The 24,807-nt window shown below is 43.6% G+C and overlaps 1 protein-coding gene across 2 annotated transcripts in view; it reads left to right on the top strand.

Annotated features, from left to right (window-relative positions):
• Positions 1 to 24,807, top strand: part of meis1a (Meis homeobox 1 a) — a 39,060-nt gene that overhangs the window by 8,837 nt on the left and 5,416 nt on the right. For both annotated transcript variants that reach the window (XR_004213835.1, XM_031876631.1), the window contains exons 7-10: positions 1,762 to 1,873; positions 7,556 to 7,701; positions 17,227 to 17,303; positions 23,084 to 23,142. Coding sequence is in view for 1 of the 2 variants with exons in the window: in XM_031876631.1 (XP_031732491.1) it covers positions 1,762 to 1,873; positions 7,556 to 7,701; positions 17,227 to 17,303; positions 23,084 to 23,142 (394 nt within the window). In the remaining variant the exon portion in view is untranslated. The remainder of the gene's footprint in view (positions 1 to 1,761; positions 1,874 to 7,555; positions 7,702 to 17,226; positions 17,304 to 23,083; positions 23,143 to 24,807) is intronic.

Consider the following 24,807-nt stretch of genomic DNA (forward strand, 5'->3'; position numbering starts at 1 on the left):
ACTACTGCCCCGCTCTGTCAGGCACTGTTCCCCAAACTCAACGCGACATTGAAGAGGTTTGTCGGCTAAGACGGCCAACCAATGTCCAGAGCCTTCAGCCTCTCAGGCTGAATCTCGTCCACCTCTGGCGCCTTGCTGCCGAGCTTCTTAACGACCCCAGAGACCTCTGGGATATGATGCCTCCTCCTCAGAGGATGTGTTGGTCCAGTTCAGGAGTTCCTCCTTGACAATATCCTCAGTCGCCTGAGCCAAGCCCTGCTTTCCCTTCTGACGGCTTACCGGAACTTCCTTGAGGCCAAACAAAAGTCCTTCTCCGTACTTTCCCCAAACTCCTCCCACACCCGGATTTTTGCTTTGGCAACCACCGACGCCGCAGCTCTCCTGCCCGAAACTAACACAGGAGTCCAATAACTCTTCTCCATCTTTATCCTGTTTGACTGAGTCAAACTTTGAGAAGAGCATATTAATTGTATGTTTTGTATGTTAATAAATTACAATAGTCGTCCAAATCCCTGTTCATTGAATTATATATTCACTTAAAGGTATGTCACATAGCCTCACGGCACACACACACCTAAGCCCCGCCCTTAGCTGCCAGTAGCTCCTTTGTCATTTGTCCATGGAATGAATGCCGGTTGTAACATTTCCCACTAAAGACACAAGCCACATTTTAGTGGGTGTTAGTGGGTTTTTGTCCAGTGGAAAAGGGGCATAAGAAGGCCCGACACTCAGCAACGTGTAGCCGCTTAGTGGCTACCCTCTGGTTCTCCAGGAGGAACTCTAACAGCTTACAGCTTACAGCCGCCCGGCTCCTCTCAGCCTGGACAGCTCAGACAATGAGTCCGGCCCCTCTACAGGAGTTTGGTTCCAGACCCAGTGTTATGCATAAAGGCGAGCCCAAATATATCCAGTTGTTACCGCTCCATCTCCTGCCACGAGCTCTGGTTGCTCAGAGAGGCGACTCACGTTCCACACCTTTGAGTCGAGTTAAGACTGTTTTGTCAAACTATATTATTCCATTTTTTGGCTGCAATCTAAGCAGCTCTGCAGGGTTTATTTAACAAAACTGAGATGTTGAAATCCCCCAAAAAAGAGAAAATGGAATATGAGCAGAGTGTGTTCATCTGTCTGACCGCAGTTAACACACACACACGCACACACACACACACACACTGATCCTTTTTCTTTTCTTCTCTCTGACTCGTCAAGGCTTCTCTCTCTTAAGCAAGAATAATAGCGGTGAAAAGTCAGGTTGTGTCTGTTTTCCGAGCCAGCAGAGCAGGTTTTAAATCAGCTCCCAGCAGCCACTTGTCAGGCCTTTTAACCCTTTAATCACCCAGAAGTGTGAACTCCTGCGGCTTAGTGTCGGATGACCAGCAGCTCCAAAGCTCTGGTTTCATTTTCAAGTGCCTCCTTTTTCGGTTGGATGATACACTGATAATCCTTCTTGTTGTTGTTTTTAAGAGCCCTCGTAGATGAGGTGTTTCCGCAGGGATCACCTGTCAATCAAACCGAGTGGGTGGGACAATGATGCTCTTAAGTTTGTTCAGGTTTGACTTTCTGTGGGTGGCGCTGAGTCTGAGCCCCAAAGAGATATCTACTGAATGTCTTTGCAAACTATATCATAAAAATCATTGTTAATAATATCTATTTACATGGTTTTGACTTACAAATTATTTTTTCTACTTGTTGTAATTAACCATTTTTAGTCTTACTGTAAATGTTTCATGCTTGTCCTCCTGCGTCTTTTCCTCCCTGCAGAGCTCATGGAGCAGAGATCACGACGACGCGGCATCGATCCGGTCGGCCGGGACGCCGGGACCGTCCAGCGGTGGACACACGTCCTACAGCGGAGACAACAGCAGCGAACACGGTGAGAATACTGACGGAGCTCCACATCCACGGTCCATGTTTGCACGTCTTTATGTTTTACAAATACCAAACTGTGAAAATACTCCACTACAATTCAATGTCCTGCATTCAAGATGTTTTTAACTCCTTTACATCCTGTCGTCTAGTTTAATGCATCATATTCTATAAGATCATCATGTCTTTGTGAGAACCTCATATCTCTAGAAAGAACAAACAACCTGTTTTCAGGTTTGTTATGAAGCATCTTCCAGCTGATCCAAGAGTCTTTTTAAAGAGTTTATTCATCTGAAGAAGTAGGAGGATTTTATCATCACATAAAAGGAACATTTCATCCTTCAGTTCATCACAAACATTCAACATCAACACATCTGGAGATACCAGGTGTTCACTGGACAGGAAGGAGATGAAGAACTGTAACTAAAGCTGTCAGACAAATGTAGTAAAAAGTACAATATTTACCTCTGAGATGTAGTGGAGGAGAAATGTAAAGATCCATAAAATAGTACCTCTAGTGTGTGTGTGTGTGTGTGTGTGTGTGTGTGTGAGAGAGAGTGTTTGTAAAGGGTGAAAGAGGTTTTCCGACATGTTAAACCTGACGTGAGTTTGAAAATAAAGGGAGACGGTAGAGAGAAAGAGGGAGTGAGAGAGTGATGAAGGCTGACAGACGATGTGAGCAACGAGCCGAGCTGGAAGAAAGAGAGCTTTATGTCCCAGAACACACACACACACACACACACACACACACACAGGGGGAAATAGAAATAACACAGCATGCAGTGAACACACTCACACTGAAACGGGCATTAACAGAATTCATATATGTTCAGATTTTACAGTGTAAATACACAAAAAGTATACTATGTATAAGTAAATATGCAGTACACAAAGTATACAGTGCTGTTTATGAAGACATGGACACAAGCGTTTCACAAAATATGTTTCCATCTACTTTTACTTCAATTTGGTTTAGAAAAATGGCTCAATATCTCCCAAATGTCTTTATGCTCAGCTGAGAGTTACAGGTTTTAGAAAACTTGATCTGCTGTCTTCAAAATATTCACACATATCAGTAATTGAACAGAAACCTATGTACATACAGTTATGATAGAATAAAACACTAAATGCAGTTCCATTTTTAAACACACACACACACACACAGCTCTGGCTCCATGCTGCTGGTCCCAGTCCAGCCGGTTCTGTTAGCATGCATCTGTTAGCGGGCCAACTGAAACAGGTCCTGTGGTTTCTCTATCTGCTGCCCACATTTACAGGTTCACACCGCTGTGGGGGCGAGTCTGACCTTCAACAAACAGGCTGAGTTTGATTCAATAGGAGATTTGTTAGTCAAGCGTTTACAGTCCCAACACACATCAGCCTTAATAGTGAGATAGACTTTGGCTGGGGTTTTTTTCACGCTGGTTTCTGTTTCACAAGCTTCCTAATGTTTTTTCTCATTAAGGATTTCTTTCATCTGTTGTTCTGCAGAAATGTTCCTGTGGTGTTCTGCTTGTTCTGAGTAATGAGTATCTGCTGCTTTACTGGACAGTAACATCTGAATGCCATTTCAAATCAAAGACTGCTGTTATTTTGTGAACTTTCAACAACTCTGTTGGGGTTTTTGACAAAAAGCCTATGGTGCTAATGGAAGTTGTAGTTGTTGAATGCTGATGGCGGCACGATGGCGGTTCCAGAGATGGTGAAGTCAGTCAGTCGGTCGGTCGGTTGGTCGACCATTTTGGTCACTCTAGACCCTCAGAGGATGAATCCCTTTTTATCTAGCGCCACCGTAAGGTTTGTTTTCTTTTTAGTGAATAGTCTTGATAACTGTTTGAATGATTGCCATAACATTTCGTCCAGTTATTTATGCTGCCAAGAATAAATCCCACCGACTTTGACGATCCGCTGACTTTTATGTGAAATATCTAGACATCTACTAGATGCACGGTGATCCCCTGACTATTTATCTTACCACCAGGTTGACTAATGTGGTTTTGGATGGATTGCAATGAAATGTTGTTCACACATTCATGTCAATGGTTTTGCACGTTACCGCAGTCTTGAGAAGGAAGGGGCGATCGGAGGGGGGGGTTCAGCTGGTTGCAAATTGCAACCACACCGCTGGATGCAACTAAATCCACTCTGGTCCTTTAGCTATATTTGAACCATTGTAGAAGTGAAAAAGATGGTGACAGCACAATTATTGATCAACCTGTTCATTGTAGTTTCCATCAGATCTTGCAGAACTACTGTACTGTAAACAGCTTGCTTGTTGGATATAAAGCTGTGGTTACGTGTTTTGGGGATAACCAAAACTATAAGAGTTTGATCCACTGTCACACCTCCACTTGGAAAACAAATCTGCTTCATCAGACGGTTCCCTCTGACTGGACGTATCAGCAGCCAGACCTCAAGCTGCTTCAGCTCTCTCTCTCTCTGTTGGCTGGTAGATATTTAAGCATCACTTACACACAGCCAACTCCCCGGTTGACCTCCGCAACGGAGCCAAATGTGGTGAATAAGAGATTTCTTTGACGTTACTGCAAAACCTCAGTTCGGCAGGACTTCAAATGACATCTGCTAACTCAGGAGCCAAAGCCAACCTCTCCAGCATTTTTGGCCGCAGTGCTCGGTGTTAATTTGCCATCCTGGGGAACATAAACAGAGAAACATGTCCTCAGCATAGACGACCATAATACTGTCACTTTGAATGGGCTTCCTCTGTCGTTGAAGAGAGAGAGGAATATACACTTGTTTGTTTTCCATAGGATTAGGGGATTTCAATCTCATGTCTGTATGTTAAGCCTACAGCTAACCAGATTCTGTCCAAAATTCAAAGATATACCTAACAACACCTCTAAAGCTCCCTGATGCACACCCTGTTTCTTGTTGTTTCTTCTTCTTTATTGCTTTTTCGGGGTTTCTTTTACCGTGGTGTTTCCTGGTTTGAGCTCCTAGTTCCAACATAGAGAAAACTTTATGTTACATACAGTTGTGTTTTAAACAATGGTGCACAGAGCCAGCTCCATAAAGCTCCATTTTTTTTTTCCCGATTTGTTGTGGAAGAACTTGACCTCAGCCCCACCTAACACATTCGGGATGAACTGGAACACTGTTAGCCCAACCTGATCACGCAACATCAGTGTTGGACCTCACTGATGCTCTCTTGCAGCCATATTCAAACATCTGGTTTAACAGCTGGAACTGGACGAGTGCAGGCTTTAATCCATGGTCCACTGTCCACATACTTTTGGCCGTATTGTGTATTTAGCGCCAGTCCAACCTCCTATACGTCTTTAAATTCTCCCAGCAGGACACGTTGAGTTTCATCTCAGTCCGTCTCAGTGTTTTTATTCCATGTCTGACCTCAGCAGTGAGGTCACCTTCATTAGAGCATTGGATTGGCTTCTAGTCATCTGACCCCTCCCACTGTCAGCAGAAGAGAAATGGTCCATAGTGGAAAATAAAGACTCTACTTCTCTCTCCCTCTCCAGTGAGCGTACTTCCAACAGACCGTGGATAATAAAGTTTAGTACAAACAGTTCTTAAAGAGCGCAGCGATGGAGGAGGCAAGTCGGCACGACCGGACTGCTTCATGCGTTTGTTTCTCTTTATCTCACACGTGCAGAGCAGAAAGAGATTCATCATCTTCATCGTGTTCATCATGTTCATCATCTTCATCATGCAAGCAGGACGACTGTTGGAAGAACACCTTCATGTTTCTTTGGCAAACTTTTTTTTTTTTCTATTGGCATGGATTTTGGTGAAGTTTAGGTGGAATGAAACATCATATGGTGAAATATTTGGTCAGTTTAATTTCTAAAAAGACACTCGCACATGAAGCTGCAGCTACATTGTCTCGTCAGTTGTTCTGCATCCTATTGGCCGTGGCTGTCACACAGCAGAGATAAAGACGACATTGGTTCTGATTTTAATGCTTCTAGAATACTTCTCTATGGTTTGAAATACCGCATTTGTCTCCAGACATTATAATATTATGGTGTTATTTCCATACACCTGTGTTTTTGAACACATTTTTCTAATTTTGCATCAAAAAATCTAAGCAGAAACGCCAGACGTAAAGAAAATAAATACAATATTAACCTTGGCTGAGTTTGGAAATGTGCATTTTAGGCTTCCAGGTGTGAAGTTATTAGTGCTCAATTTAATAAGTCATATTGTCATATTCTATTGGATATTTTCACATTCAAATTGGAAACGCGGACTAATTCACATTTTATTATGCAGGAAATTCATCAATTTGCTTAAAATTCGTGCAACATTTGAATGGAAACATAATTTATGTGGAGGTGTGAGAATTATTGAGAGCATTGATGGCCGGTTATGTTCATTTCACTTCTTCTCATCACTTCTTTGTGTCTTTGCCCGTCATCTGTGCCCCCACATGGCCCACCGTGCCCCCACAGGGCCCACCGTGCCCACACATGGCCCACCGTGCCCCCACAGGGCCCACCGTGCCCACACATGGCCCACCGTGCCCCCACATGGCCCACCGTGCAGCTTTCACTGAATTGTCCTCCATCATTTCCTGTCCTTTTCATCACCCACAATCTTCGTTCCCCTCTCCTTTTAATCCACAGGTTGTTGTGAAGCCGAGTTGTCACAAACCATTAGCAGGTTGGGTGGGACCGCTCTGTCTTTGGCTCTCTAAGGAGAGAGGGGGAGTGCGGGTGGAGTGTAAATCAGCCTCGGGGAGCTTGCGGTTCAGCCTAATGAGGCTGAGAGCTTGTTTATGGAGTTACGCATCATTTTTATGATTATTTCCACCTTTTCAGGCTCTGCTGCGTGGCAGAGTTCTGCCTCTGTTTGGGCGGAGGGAGGCCCAGGTCCGCCGCTGACTCTGAGCAGGGCGGCAGGACCTGGATCTCCTGCTGCAGGTTGCCGGGGACTGTCGCCCTAACCTTGGTCCGGCGCTGTTAAAAAACACTGAGGAGAAAATGAGCCTCATTAAACAGGCACAGGAAGTGCAGTAAAAAGACCGGCCCGGCAGCTCTTAGTGGGTTTTCAGTTGAAATGCGGCATTATGTGTCACGATCCAAAACCTGCAGGGGAGGGTTACGAAGCAGGGCAGGCCGGTGTTACTACAGGGTCACCAGTTTGAATCCAACTGGGGAAAAAGAAATCTGTGCAGGGAAAGTACACGAGTAAAGGCATGTGTTTGCTCGGCACCTTTTAATGGGCAGAAAAGTGCTGAGAGGCCTCGTGTGCACCGGGTGAAATGTGCTAATGTTAGCTAGCTGGCTGTGTTAGCAGCGCTTTGCAACCACAGGAAAATATGGTAAATACTGTATATACACTTAAACCTCCCAGGAATATTCAGTTCATGGCCAATGTGCTCGTTGTTGTGAAAACAGTGAGTTTCTTTGTGCATTTAAAGCGTTTTTATACTTAAAGAGTATATTTTATTTGTCTTTTTCCAGAAGAAATCAAGCGATTGTGTTTTTTTTGTCTGCCATGTGAAGGAGGTGTGCTCAAACTAACATTGGGTGTTGAATTGCTTTTTAAAGGCTAGTTTTTAACATGAGATTTAGGTCGGGGCGAAGTTGTTGACGTTAATCAGATGTGCACCAACCAGCCCCGACATGTTTGGTATATTTGGAAACATCTGTCTCTTGCCGTGACTGTAAAATAACATTTATTTTTCTTCCTTCCGTGTGTCGATCAGGCGACTGCCTGGATAACGGCGTGGCTTCTCCCAGCACAGGGGACGACGACGACCCCGACAGAGACAAACTGCACAACAAGAAAAGAGGCATCTTCCCCAAAGTGGCCACCAACATCCTGAGAGCCTGGCTCTTTCAACACCTGACGGTAAGTGGCCTTTTAGTGGCATTTTCTTACCATTTTTCAAATGAGAGCAAGACAATGTCCACTTGGTCGGCAACATGTTCTCACAGCTTGGACCGCTAGACCGCCAAAAATATTAGCGCACTTGTACACCTGCCGTGTTGAGGTGTGTTCACAACAGTTGACTAGTTTAAAGGTTCCCAGGTGTAGAGAGTGTCTGGCTCTACCGTCTCGCTATAAACACTTAATCAGCACTCGTGGCTGTTTTCGGAGGAGCGAACCCGTGACCTCCCACTTCTGTGCTGACATTTCTGTCCATTTGAAGTTGTGTTGACCTTCTCACCCCCTACTGTTCTGCCCTGCTTTCCCACCTGCTCACAACCCGGGGACGTTCTCAGTTTGGGGTGATGACCTTTGACCTATGCTGTGGTTCAGGTATTTTACCTGTGGGCTCATCAGAAGCGTCCCGACGGGAAGAAAGCAGAGCTGTGAATTTATACAATTATATCAGTTCTGATTGACTTAAACTTCAGGGTTGGGTGGCGAGAACCAGTTTAGAATTACAGCTTGTTTCTAATATCTATAGGACTGAAATAAGGGTCTTGGGCACAGACGTGCAAAAGGCCTCATCACCTCTCTTACATTTTATAGTTTATAGTTGTTTAGCCTCTTTTTGTTGTTGTTTTGGTATTTTTGTAGTCCTTTCTTTGTCTGTCGTTGTTTTGTGTCGCTTTGTGGTTGTTTTTCCCCTTTAAATAGTTTCTTTGTCTCTTTGCAGCTGTTTTACATATCTTTGTAGTCATGTTGTGTCTCTTTGTGGTTGTTTTGAGTCTTTTTGTAGTTGCTTTTTGTCTCTATTTGGTCATTTTGTGTCTCTTTGTAATAATTTTGAGTCTTTTTGTAGTTGCTTTGTGTCTCTTTGACATTTTTATCTGAAGCACTTTACAGTTTGCCACTCGTTCATCAGTACACCGGCCTAACCAATCAGGGGTGACCTGGTTTCAGTATCAAAAGGAGGAATATGATCTGGACATTTTCCTTTCAAGAATAACCAGGGTTATTTGTAAATGAAGAAATATTTGATGTGATCAACTGCACTCAAGATTTGATTTTGTAGTTTGACAAAATAAAACTCATTTTATTAGAATCATGAAAAGGTGTCCAACATGATGAGTGAAATCTGTGAGGTTTTTGGCTCAACTTACACCAAGTACAACAGCCTCATTACCAATAAATAATGAATGATAAAGAGCCACAGCAAATATTTACAACTGTCAACGCCAAAGGTAAACATCCACGATGTCAATACTTTATCATCATTACCAACAAAACACATAAGCAGCTGTTGTGTTCACGCTTTACAGCCCATTAGTATGACAAACAAGCTCATTTTGCTAATTTGGATTATTATGTAACTGTGAAAGCCCAGGTTTGTCTGCTCGGGTTTAGACGGGGTGTGTCCAAAGGATTAGAACAAGAGTCACTCTCACCAGAGTTATATTAATATCTTTCTGTTTATCAGCATGAAACATAAACCAATTCTTAATCATTCTGAAAGTGAGAACGTAAGAACCTCTAAAAGGAAAAATTACTTTTTACGAGTGTGAAACTGAAATGAATTGTGTAGTAAAAGTGGGAGGACCGGCTCAGTACTGAAAGTCCCAGCAGTGACTGACTCATAGTTTTGGCTGAGGCCAGCAGAACAACCAAACACCGCCGCCTCCTCCTCCTCCTCCCCATCTCCCCCTGCCTGCCTCCAAACATGGAGAGGCTAAATCGGTTCCTGCTCGACGGGGGTCGGGGCCGCCGCCAGGACTTTTAGCTGAACCTGGAGGACAGCGAGTCCTGCAGCAGATGGGAGGTGAGAGGAACGGCGGGAGGGGGAGGGAACACTGGTACCTGAGGGAGGGAGGGAGGGAGGGAGGGAGGGAGAAAAGGAGCTAGCTGTTGGAGGTTAAGGTTGAATGAAGGGCTACAGTACATTCAATGCAGGAAACAAAACACCAAAGCAGAGAAAATAATGACACAACATGGAGGCAGGTTTGAAACGAGAGGTATTAAAGAGACACACTTCACTTCTCAGAGACCCTGAGAAGTGAAAAACCAGCAGCTGATTTTATTTATCTGTTTAACTTTAAGAAAAGGGAAAAATCTCCTCACACATTTTGCCCACTGTCATATTATGATAGGTATGATAGGTATGATAGGTATGATGAACGTTTGCTTGTTAACATCACTTATACATACAGTTAGATTCTGGGTGAATTAATCAGCAGCAGGTCAATACGTCATTTCCGTCTCGGAAAAGTAATAATATTAGTCAAAAGGTGACTAATATTGCAATGAGTGTGAATCCTCATACATTAAAAAGCATTCAACAACATCCACATAACATCTTCAGACTGTCCAGAAGGAACTCACATTCTGTGTTGATTGTGGCGGTCCCTGTGGACGTACGTGGTAGTGTTTCAGAGCGCCAGAGTCCCGTTAGAAAACTTTTAATTTTAGTGCGGCAGGGTCCGACAGTCGGACCCGCTCAGTCCTGGTTCTGGTTCTCCCGTGCCTCCCTTCCCTCCAGCGGGCCTAGCATTGTGGCCTGGGCCTCCGGAAGCTTGGTGTCGCTGTTCGCTCTCCACCTGCCCCCCGGAGCTTTCGACTGCAGGTCGAAGGCTGCAGAGGAGTCGGATCTGGGTCCGTCAGCGGTTGGCTGGTCGCTGCTGGAGTCTGAGCTGGTGAACCAGCGGTGATTTCATCTGATTTTACCAGAATCCGATCGGGTGGCATCGATGACGAGCTTAAAGTATAATATAGTCGTCTCTCTCATAACCAGTTAAACGTTTCTCACAGTAACTTTAAGAGCATTTTGATACTTGTACATCTGTAGTGGAGTAAAATTAGGAATGTCTGACTTTTCATAGTTTTTTGTTTTTTTTACAGTGCAGAAATGCAGTAATACTCATTTCAATACTGTGTGTGTGTGTGTGTGTGTGTGTGTGTGTGTGTGTACACACACTTCTAGAAGAGCATTATAACTCTTTTGAACTGACAGCCTGTTTTTGATAAGTTCTGCAGACGGACTCTTTATTATCGGCCCGCTTTAATCCTGATGGACCTGGTTAACGTGGTTACGCAGAGTGGTAATGGAAACGTTAGGGGAAGCAACATGTGGAAAATGTCCGATTCAGGAGAGATCATTGAGAGATAAGTTTATCCTGATCCTTCCTGAATCTTTGTGTCTCAGTCCTCGCAGTAGCAACACTGCTGACGTGTGTGTGTGTGTGTGTGTGTGTGTGTGTGTGTGTGTGTGTGTGTGTGTGTGTGTGTGCATTTGTGAAGTCGTACACAAACTCCAGCAGCCTTCTCTGAGCCACAGCTCATAAATGCCGAGCCACAAACCGACATGCTGTTCACACACACACACACACACACACACACACACACGCACACACTTCCTGCTTTTTCCCATTTTTATTTCATGTAAAAGTGCAAAAAAACAAATGGAAAGCATCCTCCCTGTTAATGTAATTAGTTTGTAATTTACCTCCCTCTTGCTCACAGATGTTGTTTGCCTCCTTAAATGACTTCTTTATAAACCCGCATCACAAACAGGTGGTGGAAGCTTTGTGTGTACGCGACCATTTGTTTACAGTCGCCCCAACTCATTAAAGAGCTGCTTTGGCTTACAAATTACACATGTGACTCCATCAAAACAGCTGGAAAGACTTTGCACGTCCAAGTGCTTCTCAGCACGACGATGACGACGGAGAAGCAGAAATTAGAGAGAAAAAACCCCAAAAAACTATGGTGTCGGTATGAAGAGACGAGAGAAAATGACTCCCAAACTTCAAAGCGAGCGCCACAATTACAGAGTCTTCACTCCGCTCGCCTGTCGGCCGGCTGAGGAATGGGCCTCCTGAGCCGGGCGGGACTGATGAGTTAGCAGGAAGCCCCGGCGCTGACCTCGCAGACCCCCTGCCCTCCATCCATCAGGGGTCAGAGGGCACCGGGACACCTCCATCCATCCATCCATCAGCAGCTGTTTACAGACGCAGAGCTGCAGATGTAGGTGATGGCGAGGCCACGGCGACCCACAGGCACCAACACGTGTTAAGCCGCCTGCCGCCACCCAGCTATATAAACTCCCCCCCTGCACCAGCACCACCACCTCACTAGAGACAGGACCGTACAAGAGGGCTCGCTCTAATAACGCCATCAGACATCAAACGCCACCAATGTGAAATCCACCATCACATCACAGTCTCTGTCCATCATCGTGTTCTTATGTTGGCCAACCTGTCCGCCATCGCTACCACAGAATCATCTGATCACTAAACCTGGCGGTGATTGTGTTTACGCACTCCTCCAAACTTAAAGACCCAAATAATTAAAATGTGATTTCTGCGATCTACTGCCGCTTCGTCTCTCTTTCAGTGTCTTTTTATTGCTCAACAAATTTGGAAGTAATCAGCAAAAAATAGCAAGAATGAAAATCTGAATGTTTTTTCAGAGCTGGCTCCGCCGTGTATCCTGTGTTACTTCAGAGGATTTTCCGTGCACGTCTTAATTACAAACGAATGCGAGACATCTGAAAGTTGCGTTTAAGCCCATCAACAGTCGGAGCCGAATGCCGAGATGGTAAAATCAGCGGACTCGACTATGGCAGGAAATCTAAGAGAAACGAATCAAGCTTGTTGGCGCTGAAGCTTTTTCTGCTGTTCTGGTGTCAGCCGGGGATGACTCGGGCTCGATCTGCCCACTAGTGGATCCAATTTTGTATTACATTAGCAGTTAAAAGGCCTCGCATGGACGAAGTAAATCTGTGCAAATCTTTCATATAGAGTTCAAGTTTGGTGAACCTCGATGAACACATTTGTGCTGTTGACCGACATCATGCCGACTTCACATTTCTTTTAGATGAACAACAAAAGCTCTTCATAGCCTCGATGCCGTTTGGCACCATCTATTTTTAATTTAAACCTTTCCAGAGTAAGAACCTCTCTGTTAGACGGCCTATCTTTCAGACTGTTATGACACAGGAGTCAGTGGTACAAATATGTTTCTTGAATAAACAGTTTGAAACTCCAATCGAGAGATATTGGGAGCGTGATTGTGATTTGAATAGTGCAAGAATTCTCCTGGCTGGTTAATGTGTTAGCGATTAGCCTCTCAGCTAATGGATAGCGCTACTTTCTGACGTGACAAGAGCTTAAATCCTCCGGATAAACAAAAAGTTCACATGCAAGTATGTGATGAGATGCTGCTTGTGCTGCAGCCGCTTGTATATACATTTGTATTTATAAAGGGAAAGTATATCACAGATGTTTGAAACTCAAAATCTTTAACTGCATTTCATCCACACAAGAGTTAGTTCAGAGTAAGTTCCTTATTTAGTTCTCTATTTAGTTTAGAGTTTGATCTGGAGTTTGTTCTAGATTTAGTACTAAAGGTAGTTACTAGTTTTAGTCTTCAAGGAATGTGTAGTTCCTGATTCAGTTCCTGTGATTATTTGTTTAGGTTCCAAAAGCAAACTTGTTTTTGTGACTCAAGTGTTTCTAAATCTGTTATCAATACAGAGTTTTAGATTTAAGTGTAACTGATTTTTTTTTTTATTAAGTTACTTTTACTAGAAATACTAATGAAGTGTTGAATGCAATGTGCCCTGCATATGTCTATGATATGATGTTTTGAACCAAATCTCCCAAGTTTCTTAGCCAAGAACAAAGCACCCAACTATCAGGACTGTGGTTGGTCTGAAACTCTCTGGATTTGGTTAAAAATAAAGGCCACTGTGAACAGACGTTCATTTCCCCGCAGTGTGAGGACGGCTGTTGTGTGGCTCCCTCACCCTGCAGTGAAAACATCATCCATTACCTCTGTGACAGGCCCCCCAGGGACCCCAGGGACCGGCTCTCTGTGGGGGTCGCCTTTATTGACCTCTCACCCCCTCACACACACACACACACACACATACACAACAAAATGTCCAGCATGTGGTCACATACATCACGGAGCAGCCTTTCTTCCCTGACAGCGTAAATGAGCGTCCGTCAGATAATGAAGGGAGGAGTCGAGGCCAATCAGAGGACAGATGGAGGGAAAGATTTCAAGCTGTCCGAAAAGACGGATCAGGAAAGAAGACGCAATTTAAAGTCGCCTTCAAATGAACGACTCAATAATACAAAATGTTCCAACTTTTTTTTGCTTTCTGACCATTTCTTTAATTTTCAACCTTTAAATTGTATCGGAGGTGGACAACTCTGGACCAGTGTTGACGTGTTTGTTAAATGCTAACTCACACACACACACACACACACACACAGTGTCTCACACACACACTCTAAATGAGTTGTAATTACAGCCTCTTAACAGGTTTACTGGGACACTAAACAGCAACACCTTCCCCACATCACAGCGGGAAATAGTGTGTTTGAAGGTGATAAAGAATTGTGGGCGATTCTGCTAAACCCTCGGGTTTTGCTCAATGGACACCACAGCCAGATATCACAAGTGTGCTTTGTTGCACCTTGTAACCACACCCAACAGTGATGTCACAGTGTCCTGGAGCACACCTGTACATCACTGCAGCAAGATGGGGAAACTAAACCGAGCAAAAACGTTATTGTGGTTTTGGCAAATACATCGTGGTTCGGCAACACGTAAAGGTTTTAAAGCTACTACGAGCAACTATTCAGGAGACGCTGCTGCCGGGCGTGGCTGAAGGAGTTTCTGGTTACATTTTGTATGATTTTGCACGGAATCCGATGTCAAGCATTAATAATAACTATATAGAAATATAAAGTCATGTAGAGGCATCGGGATTAAATTGTTTCATAACCAGTTAAAAGGTCCTCACAGTAACTTTAAGCGTCATTTGTTCTGCTCAAATGAATAATCTGTGCACTACTAAATTAAGCTCATAAACCTCACAATTCTAAATTCATGCCCGATATTACATTATTTGGATAATCTCTATTCACAGTGAAACCGCCGCCCAGCCTGCTCTCTGCTAACAGGATTATAATTGTATAACGAACAGGTGGCTTCAGATTAAAACCCTGAGTGGAAACTCTGAAATTAGAGCGGGAGGTGGACCAGCCCTGAACCATGCACCATGTGTTTTCACTCTCGCCTCGAAGACTCTGCGGTTTCGAACATTGAAGTTGTTTTTCGTGCTGCGTGGAGATTTTATGTGACTTAATGAGCAGTAAGAGCGGGATGGTTCTGACCCAGCAGTGTGTGTGTGTGTGTGTGTTGCCCAGGTTTAAACAATCTTCATGTGACGCTCTGAAGGTCCGTCACTGGCTTTGTCTCGTCCTTGTTTTGAAATCGGAACAATTAAAGCTCCGCCCCGGAGGGAGCTGCGACTCTGTGGCTGAAAAGGCGATGAAACGACCTCGTGATTATCGCTCTTTGTGGCAAATTAGATGCAGTTTAGGCCAATTACCTGCTATCAGATCACAGGGAAAGCACTGCAGCTTTGGCAGAGGGATGGTCAGGGTGGAGGAGAGAAGACATCAAAGACTTTCCCTCCTCACCAGAGAGACATGTGGTGAGACTTCTGGTGTCGGCCCGAGGCTGTTTGATTGGCTGGCGATAAAAGCAATGGAGAGTTTGTAGTAAAACCAGGAAGTGATGGACGGTGGAAGAATCTTCCTGCTTTATATCTTCTCCTTTTCTGTCTTTCGCATGTCGGCTCGGCTGCAGTGAAAATATATTAACGCTTCGATTATTTCTCTTCACACGTTTACAAACTGTGGTTTTATTTTGTCATTACTTCAGACCCGTGAAGGAACAGGTGTTCTAAGCCTTTACTGAAATAAAAAAGTAGTTCAACTAAAAATACAGTTTTAAGAAAGATTTAGCAGTAAAATGTTCTGCTGTTGGATTTAGCTTCCGATTTTAACTTCCGTTCATCGGTTGAGAAAAAAACAACATGGCGACGGCCATAATCCAAGATGGCGACGGTGAAATCGCCGAACACGAGGCTTCAAACCAACAATCCACAAACCAACAGCTGAGCACGTCCACTTCTTACATACAGTCTGTGGTTCGAACCAAAGAAGACATGTGAAATGTCTCTTAAATCACTTGTAAGAATGAAGTGGTTCCTTCATGATGCCAAATATTTCCATCTGAAATGTAGAAAGTCTCACAAAATACAAAAACAACACATCTTGGGGCACACTTCCCTTATGCTTCCTGTTCTTAAGTTATTTATCTTCAAAGTCTCCGCCATGTGTCCGGCCGTTGCGGATGCTCCGCTCTGTCCTCTGCAGAGTTTAATGAGTCTGAACTCTTAGAAAACAACTCCTATCTGGGTCGGGGACGGGCAGCAACGTGCCGCCGAGGATCTGCAGCAGCTGGTTTCAGTCGGCAGACGAAGAAACTCTCACTCGCTGTCAGCTGGTTGCAGTGAAACATAATTTATTGTTCACATCTTTACGTGAACTTTTCTCTCCAGTCTGATACCCTGTAACTAGAGGTGGCTTGAGTTCATGCAGACACGTTGTTATTAAACCCCCGTGGTCACATCAAATGTGCGTTTTATTCTTCTGCTTCTCATTTCCTACACGCCTAATCTCAAACTTAACACGTTTACCTAAACCTGTCTGTCTAAAAATAAGACTCTCATGGCCAGAATAAATTTGTTATTGTAAAAATATGTGAATTTATAACTCTTCTTTTAATTAGACTACTCCAGGGGGTTTTCATGAAGCTAAAACCTTCTATAGAATAAAATTCCCTCTTTTTGTTTCCCTGCTGAGCTGCGGCGACGAGACGCGTCCTTCGACAGCCGCAACCACCAACAACAAGCCAACATATGGCTGCCAGGCTGACTTGATTTAACTAAAGCTCAGACTGCTGACGGGGAAGTACTGGGAAGTACTGGGAAGTCGTTTTACCTCAAAAAAATGATCTGTTGATTTACAGACGTCACTTTCCCGATGCGAGTTTATTCGGGAAAGTCTTGTTGGGCCCCATGGCGTCAGGTGACCGACCCTGAAGTTGTAATTCCACCGTTTTGGCCACTATGTCAAATTTGCTACCAAGCCGGACGCTCTTCCTGGGGGCTTGGTTAGCGCAGCCGCTCTGATTGCAAATTTTTCTGAGCGCTTGCAAGATAATATATGAACCGTTGAATGAGGACACATTGAATCAATACCTACAACATCTACAACATAACATTTGAAAGCATAATAAACAGACACGCACACACACACAGACTCCAGGGATGGAGCTGTGCAGCCTCAGGCCGGTTCTGATCCACTACTGTTAGAGAAACAAGCCTGAACCAACCCCCAACATACACACACACACACTAATTAACGGGGCGCTCTCACCACTTGGCTTCCCTCTCTAATTGGCTCACCATTTCTTCCCATTAATTATGCTCCATTTCATATCCCCTTAATGAGTCTGGCCCTGCCTCCCTTCTTAAACGCTAATTAGCAGTTTTCAGGCTCACACTAAAAAAAAAAAAACAGAAGAAGAAACAACCCCGTGATGTTTTGCAGTTTGTTGACACCTCTGTGTTTTGTCCCTCTGCAGCACCCGTACCCGTCGGAGGAGCAGAAGAAGCAGCTGGCTCAGGACACCGGCCTCACCATCCTGCAGGTCAACAACTGGTGAGTTGGCGACGTTGCCGATGCGACGTTGTTGTTGTGTGTTTGCAACACCCCCCCCCCCCCTCTCCAGAGGAAACCTAATTATGTGAATTAAATCCTATGGGGTTGCCCCTTCTCCAAATATCCCCCAATTACAGTTACAGAGGGGAGGAGGCGGTTAATTGGAGAGTTAATTGGAGCTTGGAGGCTGGAGGTAGAGACCAGTAGGAGGTTGTCATGATGTGTTCTGTTTACGGACACAGAAATGAAAACGTCAGCAAATTACACTGTTGGGGATTTAACCACACCGTTTAATCCACCTAAACTTAAAGGGTAATCTTCCTCAAAAGCATTTTTATCTTTGTATTCAGACATGATTCAAATGCTCCGTCAAAAAGAGAGAAAGGTGTCGTTGGCTGCTGCAGGACTGTAAATGGCCGTGACAAACTGTCGGCTTAACAGCTGTGAGTACTACCAATAGCCATGTTGGTTGTTTACGTTAATATTGATCATTTTAGGGGAGTGGCTTTAGAGGGAGGCCTGACGGGACGGGGTGTCAGTGTTGCCGACTTGGCGACTTCCTTGCCATATTAAGCGACTTTTGGAGCTAGTGCTGCAACACTGGGCTGAGTTTTTATGTTGGATAACTTGATGATTTCTCAAGATTATCAACTCTAGCTTTAAAGGGACTGATGGTTCCTCAGGTTTTATGCAATTAAAGCCATTTCCACAGCGTTTTTTCAAGTTTTGTGACCTTTTTGAGAGCTTCTCCAGGAAGCTTTCAGGGTTCAGAACCTGCTTCCAGTTTCCATTTTTGTCCAAGTTCATGCCACTAGAACGTGAAGGTCCTCAGCGTCCTCAGCGATTCTAGGATGTGAAAAGAGACCAGACTGTTCAGTAACAACGCGGTCGATCCGTTAACGAGACGGGAGACGAGCGAGGACACGGTTCACCGCGTCAGACGACCTAAATGTTAATGTACTTCCACGAAATGATTACATTTGTTGACATCACAGAGGTCTTATGTTGAGACTGTACAAACACAAACTAATTATTTGAAGAAAATAAAACTTGAATCAAGTGGATCAACCACCTGAGTCAAAAAGAGGTAATTATTAAGTATTTAGATTTTATATCTCCATGTATTTTACATTAATTATAAACAGCAGACGAGTGCACGCAATCTGAGGCATGTTATTTGTATCCTGACATCATTTAAATAAGTGAATGAAGCAGCAGCAGAACGTTGGAGTCAAAACAAGAATCGCATTTCAGAAACATCAGAACGATTTTTAACAGCTGCTTTTAACTCGTCAAGAGTTGAAATCCACCCTGAGATTCAGGAACGGTGACAAACTCGCACCAATGCTCCGATCTCGTAACGTCGTCAGACGCAGATTTTATAGTTTTTAGTTTCTTTTTCATCTCAGAATCACAAACGTACAAATTAAACTGCGTGAATATTTCACATGAGTTCAGACTGAGTGGAAACAGAAACACCTTCGGACTTGTTAAACAGCTGGTTCTGAGGTGATATATACTGTACATATGTAAATGAAGCTTTGATCCGACCGCTGTTTTATACTGTCAGAGTGTGTGTGTGTGTGTGTGTGTCTGTGGGTGTGTGTGAGCACTGAGTGGTTGATATGGGGTTGGTTCATTTTGACTGTAATAAAGATGCTTGAATTTACAGATGACGTCTTCCTCTACTCTCATAATTTCCTTTGTTTCCTCTCCTTTCCTTGTTTTACCCTCCTTTCCTTTTATTTCCTTTCCTCTTTTATTTCCTTAAATTTTTCCTCTCATCTCCTTCTGTTTCCTCCCCTTGCTTCCTTATGTTTCCTCTCCTCTCCTTATTTCCACCCTTCTACTTGTCTTTTACTTTCCTTGCTTCCTTTCATCTCTTTTCCTTGTTTCTTTTCCTTGCTTACTTGTAGTTCCTCTCCTTGTTTCCTTTGCTTGCTTTCTTAAATTTCCTCTCCTTTGTCGGGTGTTGAAGGCAGTTGGCGTAAATGGCATTTTCATGGCAAACAGCTGGACTGCTTTATTTAAACACACCCGTTGTGGAGGGTGAGAGGGTGAGGGAGGAGGTAGGGGGGTGGCGTACTGACCTGAGAGTGACACCCAGCGTGGGCGGGGCTTAGCGACTGTTTTACAAGCAGTGTGTCAGCGAGTGTGTTTGGTGATTGTGGTTGTGTAGCAGCTTTGTTTAAAACCTCAGTAGAGGAGACCGACTGAGGAGCAAACGCCCTCCTCCTCCTCCTCCTCCTCCTGCAACCTGAGGGGAGGGGCTGGAGGTGTTTTACTTTTCCCATGTAATATAGATATCACCTTTCTTTAACTAGGACGTTAATGTAAAATGATTTAGACGTGAGGTCGATGTTTGCAGCCTCGCTGACACCTGATGGTCACATCGGTGGAGGAAACAAACTTCTCAACAGCTGCAGGACCAAACAGAAAACAACAAGTCCAAAGACGACAGAATCAACACGATCTTTATTTACAATAATTTAGTGCAGCTTTTTGCTAGCTTAAAGTTATTTGTGCTTGTATGTGAGAAACCAGCCCAGCATCATGACAGGTTGTGAAATAGTCACATTTGTTGGGTGCAGGGACATAAATTGTCTGTTGTTGTTTTTTTCGTGTCCCTCAGGACAAAAATAATGACAATGGAAAGTCAATTAGGATCCTTTTTCGTGGCGGACACACAAATTAAATGCATCCTCGTGATTAAGCAACAGTTAGAGCAAGTGACGTGGTTTTTAATATTCAAAAAGATGACTTTCGTTGGGCGGGAGGTGGATGGGTCCAACAAACGAGACTGTGCTCGACACCGGGCTGTGGTTTTGTTGTGGTTTTGTTGCCTCAACCTAACTTTCGTTTTAGAAAAACATGGACAGTTCGTGTCCCTGAACACGAAACCAGTGGATCACATTTCAGGACTATTTCACAAACTGTGTTTGAGAAACATCTCGGCCAGGACGCCCTCAGAAAAGAGATTTTAAATCGTAACAGAACCATCCAGGATCAATAAAATGTCAAATACTTTCTCAAAAAAAAGAGAGAGACCTGATTCAAACGGTACCTGAGCACAGTCGGGTGCCGTGTCGCAGTTTATGGGTCGTCTGGCTGCAGAAGAATAAGCCTCAGTGTTATGGAGGCCGGGGGGGGGGGGGGGGCGGGGGGGGGGGGGGCAGCTGATGGTCAATGTCTTTGTTTGTGTGTGTGTGTGTTTATGGGTTGACAGCTGTAAACTCAGTCTCATGGTGTGAGGGGTCATGAATAGGTGAGGCTCTTGACTCTCTTATGGAGGTTAAAGACCGAGGGTCAGATGATTCCATTTCTTTCTTTCTGCCTCAACTTGAACGACTTTGGAATTATTCTTCTCCCAAATGAACAATCCAACGAATATGAAACAATAACATCAGAACATGATGTGATTAATTATCCACAGCTGCTGAGGTTAAACCAAGCTATGAGTTATGATTTCCATCTCAGGAATCAATTATTGTAGAATCACTTCCTCATCGTGGACGTGAATTATGAACAGTCTCGTTTCTCGTTCTCAAACTGTCTCATCTGAAGGATTTCTAAACGGCCCAAAGAGGTAAAAGTATTTAGTATCAACATAAAAAAACACATATTTAAAACATAATCTACTGCAACAGCAACATGTTTTCTTTATTCGTCTTCTTCTTTCGTTAATTATCTTGTGACATTGTTCCTGTCGCAAAAAAGTCTTTACTTATGGAACCAGTATACTTCTCTATATCTATTTTCTCCTTATTTCTAAGTATTTTGTATTTTTAGAAGACAACTCTCAAACAGCATTTAAAGCATCATGTGGTGCTAAAAAAACAGAGGGAGTAAATTATTTGCGTGTTGTCAGAACTTCGGGACGGAAACTCCCTCGAGACCCGACGATGTCAAATATTTTAGTGAAAGTTGTTCAGCTTCCTGTTGGAGCTGATGCAGATATTCCTTCACTCCTCTAAAAACTCTTCTGTATTTCACCCTTCCTCCTCCTCCTCCTCCTCCTCCTCGCCTTTTTTTTTTTACTCCCTGAAAAGGCTGCTCTGGCTTTTGTTTTCCTGAAAAGGAAACAGGGTCGTCCCCCCCACTTTTTTTTTTTTTTTTTTTTTGTACCCCCTCTCCTCCCTCTTTTCCGAACAAGTTGAAATGGAACCATCCCTCCCGGGGGGCGCGGGGGGGGAGGGGGGGTGGAGGTGGTTGTAGGGGACATAAATCAAGTGGGGAAACCGCAGAGCTTTCACTCCGGGGTGGGTCGGGAGGGGTCGACAGGCGGTTCAGAAGGCTTTAAGCTGAGGAAGACCAGGCAGAGGGGAGGCGACAGGGGGAATATGGGGGAGTTAAAGGGAGGAGGGGGGGGGTCACAGAAGGTGCCAGGTCATAGGTCACGCATACCAGGATGATGGCTTTCAAGAGTGTACTTAGAAGGGGACATGTATGAATGCATCGCTGCTGCAGCCCCCCTGACGCCTGAAGCCACGAGTGCAGTTCACACTTTTCTACCACGGTTTTAACCCGGTTAGGACGCACTGTACAAACCCGCTGTGTTACCTGTGGAATAATACTTTAAACACAATAGAAAGTGTACTGACATGTGATTAAATGGCTGGTTGCCCCATTGTAGTTTTCCATTGTACACCAACAGATGGCCGAGCTCCAGGAAGCAAAGTGGACAAACGGCTTCATTGGATTTGGCAAATTTATTTGAACTGCAAATAAATCAGAACTTAACTTGAACCAAAGGACCTGACTCAATAAGATTAAGATTAAAAATGAAACACTTTTAGCTACTAACCCGAATTTTTTAGCTTACTGGACCACCAGCTAAACAGGAACATATTGTAGCTGTAAAACTACAACTTTGGTTTTGTTTAAATTAAAGTGTTGGCTAAAGGAAACCAAGCTGCATTAGCTAACGAACTGGACCACAAACGGTACCAGAGTTTTAGCTGTTAATCTAAAATGTTGGTCAAGTTTCAAAATGAGCTGGTAAACCTGACGTTTAGCAAACAGAAAACTAAACTGAAGCTGCTGAAATGAACCACAGGATATTAATTCCTGTTAGTTCCTAACCTGAACCCTGAGTTTACTGAAACCAAACTGCATCAACTGACGAACTGGACCACCAGACAGGACCAACATGTCAGCGTTTTAAACTAAAACTTTGGTTATGTTTAAATGTTAGCTGCTAAAATAAAGGAAACCAAACTAGTTTAGCTACTAAACCTTTGGTGTCCTTTGCTTCTTAGTGTTAATCATATTACTCAGTTATCTTGGAAAGTTGAGTTGTTGTTTTTTAGCAAAAACAATGACATTTTGACATCATTGTATCTTCTCCCAAAGGCTTGAAAAAATACATAAACATTACCAATACCAATTACTAATATTAAAAAAGTCTAGGTGAGATAATTCTGTGTCTTTCCGTGGCACATGATCTGTCATTCTTATTTAGTTTTTTGAAACTTGAACTGAAAGCAACTAGATTTTCTGTGCTGATAGATCTGGAACAGAAGCTCAACTACCTTAAAGATGTTCCACGTGGTTGCATGAAGCACTTTTCATCTCAATGTTGTGATTTGAACGCATTTTTTTTTCCGTCACGCTCAGAAAACAAAGAAATATGAGAGAAACTTGTGATATTCTGAATGCAGTTGAGGTTCCTCTGCAGCTTTACAGACACAACATTGTCAACGACTGCTGCTCATCATTTATAAACTGTCTCTCCCTCCTTCTCCTCCCTCCTCCCGTTCCTCTCCTCTTCTGTTTCTCAGGTTCATCAACGCGAGGCGGCGGATCGTTCAGCCCATGATAGACCAGTCCAACAGAGCAGGCAAGTTCTATACTTGTTTTTGCATTAACTCTCCGGTCCAGATCTGCATCCAGCTTCATATATCAACATCTAGACCTGATAGTAATAAGGTGTAATTCTGATGCTTTGCTTTGGATGATAAAATCTCATATTCTTTCCAATAATTGGAATCGATTAAATAATGAGAGCAGAACCTATTATTTCTCTCTATTTAAGTCTATGAGAAAATGACTCTACTTCTCTCTTGATTTATTCCCTCAGTAAACATTGTAAACATGAGTTTATGGTCTCAATCTCTAGTTTCAACTCTTCTTCAACACAGCATGATGTTCATTTAATAAATTATGGTCCATTTAGAGTCAAACAGATCATAAAGCAGGGGATGCTTTAGGGCGGGGCTACCTTGTGATTGACAGATCGGCACCAGAGCCGTAAACAGCATCTTTACGTCACTCCTCCTCAGTCCATATATGGTTCAGCGGTTTGCAAAAAAGCCAAGATGGCGACGGCCAAACTCAAGGCTTCAAAACATCCGTCCACAAACCAACGTGTGACGTCACGATGACTACGTCCACTTCTTGTATACGGTCTGTGGATGAGAACATGACGCAGTTATCAGAAACCTGGATAAGGACTCTACATGTCACAGTACCCTGGCTTCTGTTGGATGAATTCAGATACAAACATTGATGTTCATCCAAATTTGTGAAAGCAGAATTTGATGTATTCATGTGCAAACCGGGACACTCCAAACACCTGATCATAACTGGAACACTAATTGCATGTAAACACACTCCTGCAGCCTGAATTTGAGCAGCAAGACGCACTAAAAAAGCCCCACTGGTGAACTTCCCCCCCCAAGCTCACTGTGTCTTTTGCTCTCTTGGCTCTTCGGTGTGTTAAAGCGAAACAGAGAAGCTTAAACTCCAGGATTGAATGGCCTCTAAACCCCAGCAGGATTAGCTCCAGACAAAGACGCTAATCGCTTTGACTGACCACTCCATTGAACATTTTAACCTGGGATTAAAACAAATAGGAGCCTGGCTAAAGCGGGGCTAAAGTACCGCTAGCCTTTTGGCCCCTAAGCTTTGTTAGCATTTACCCCGCAGCTGACTTCCACACAAAAGCGTCGATACACTGCTGAATGAGGGCGATGAGAAACTCTTAAAGACCTGGATCCTGGGAATGTGACTATGTAGATTGAAAAAAAACATCCCTCACTTCCTCCTTTAGGATGAAACTTTATGGATCTAATTTCCCCCGCGAGGATGAATCCGTTTCATTTGAACTCATCTGATCACTGATTAATGACCGCCTCCCTCCTCCTCCTCTCCTCCCTCCAAAGATCAGATGCAAGATGAAAAAGAGGAAAATAAACTGCAGCATAAACAAGTTTAGAGAAAACAGAAGAGATTTTATGCTGAAATTTAATACAAAACAAATGTAAGACATCATGACCTACAGCACTATAAAGGGACAATCGGTAAAAACTGTTAAATCTGCAGCATGTTTTGACTTACTGTTTGTCTATTGGGTTCATTTCACCCAACACAAGACCAACAAACAACAACGTGTTAGTCTGTCTCTCAGTACTTTGACTTCCTGTCTGTGGCTCTCAGCTCCGAGCCCTTTGGTTCCTACTGAAGATGTAAATCTTTAAAAACACAAATATATAGTTTCTTTTTT

Source organism: Anarrhichthys ocellatus, unplaced genomic scaffold, assembly GCF_004355925.1.
Source record: "Anarrhichthys ocellatus isolate YVR2014 unplaced genomic scaffold, GSC_Weel_1.0 scaffold112, whole genome shotgun sequence".
In the NCBI taxonomy this organism is placed as follows: domain Eukaryota; kingdom Metazoa; phylum Chordata; class Actinopteri; order Perciformes; family Anarhichadidae; genus Anarrhichthys; species Anarrhichthys ocellatus.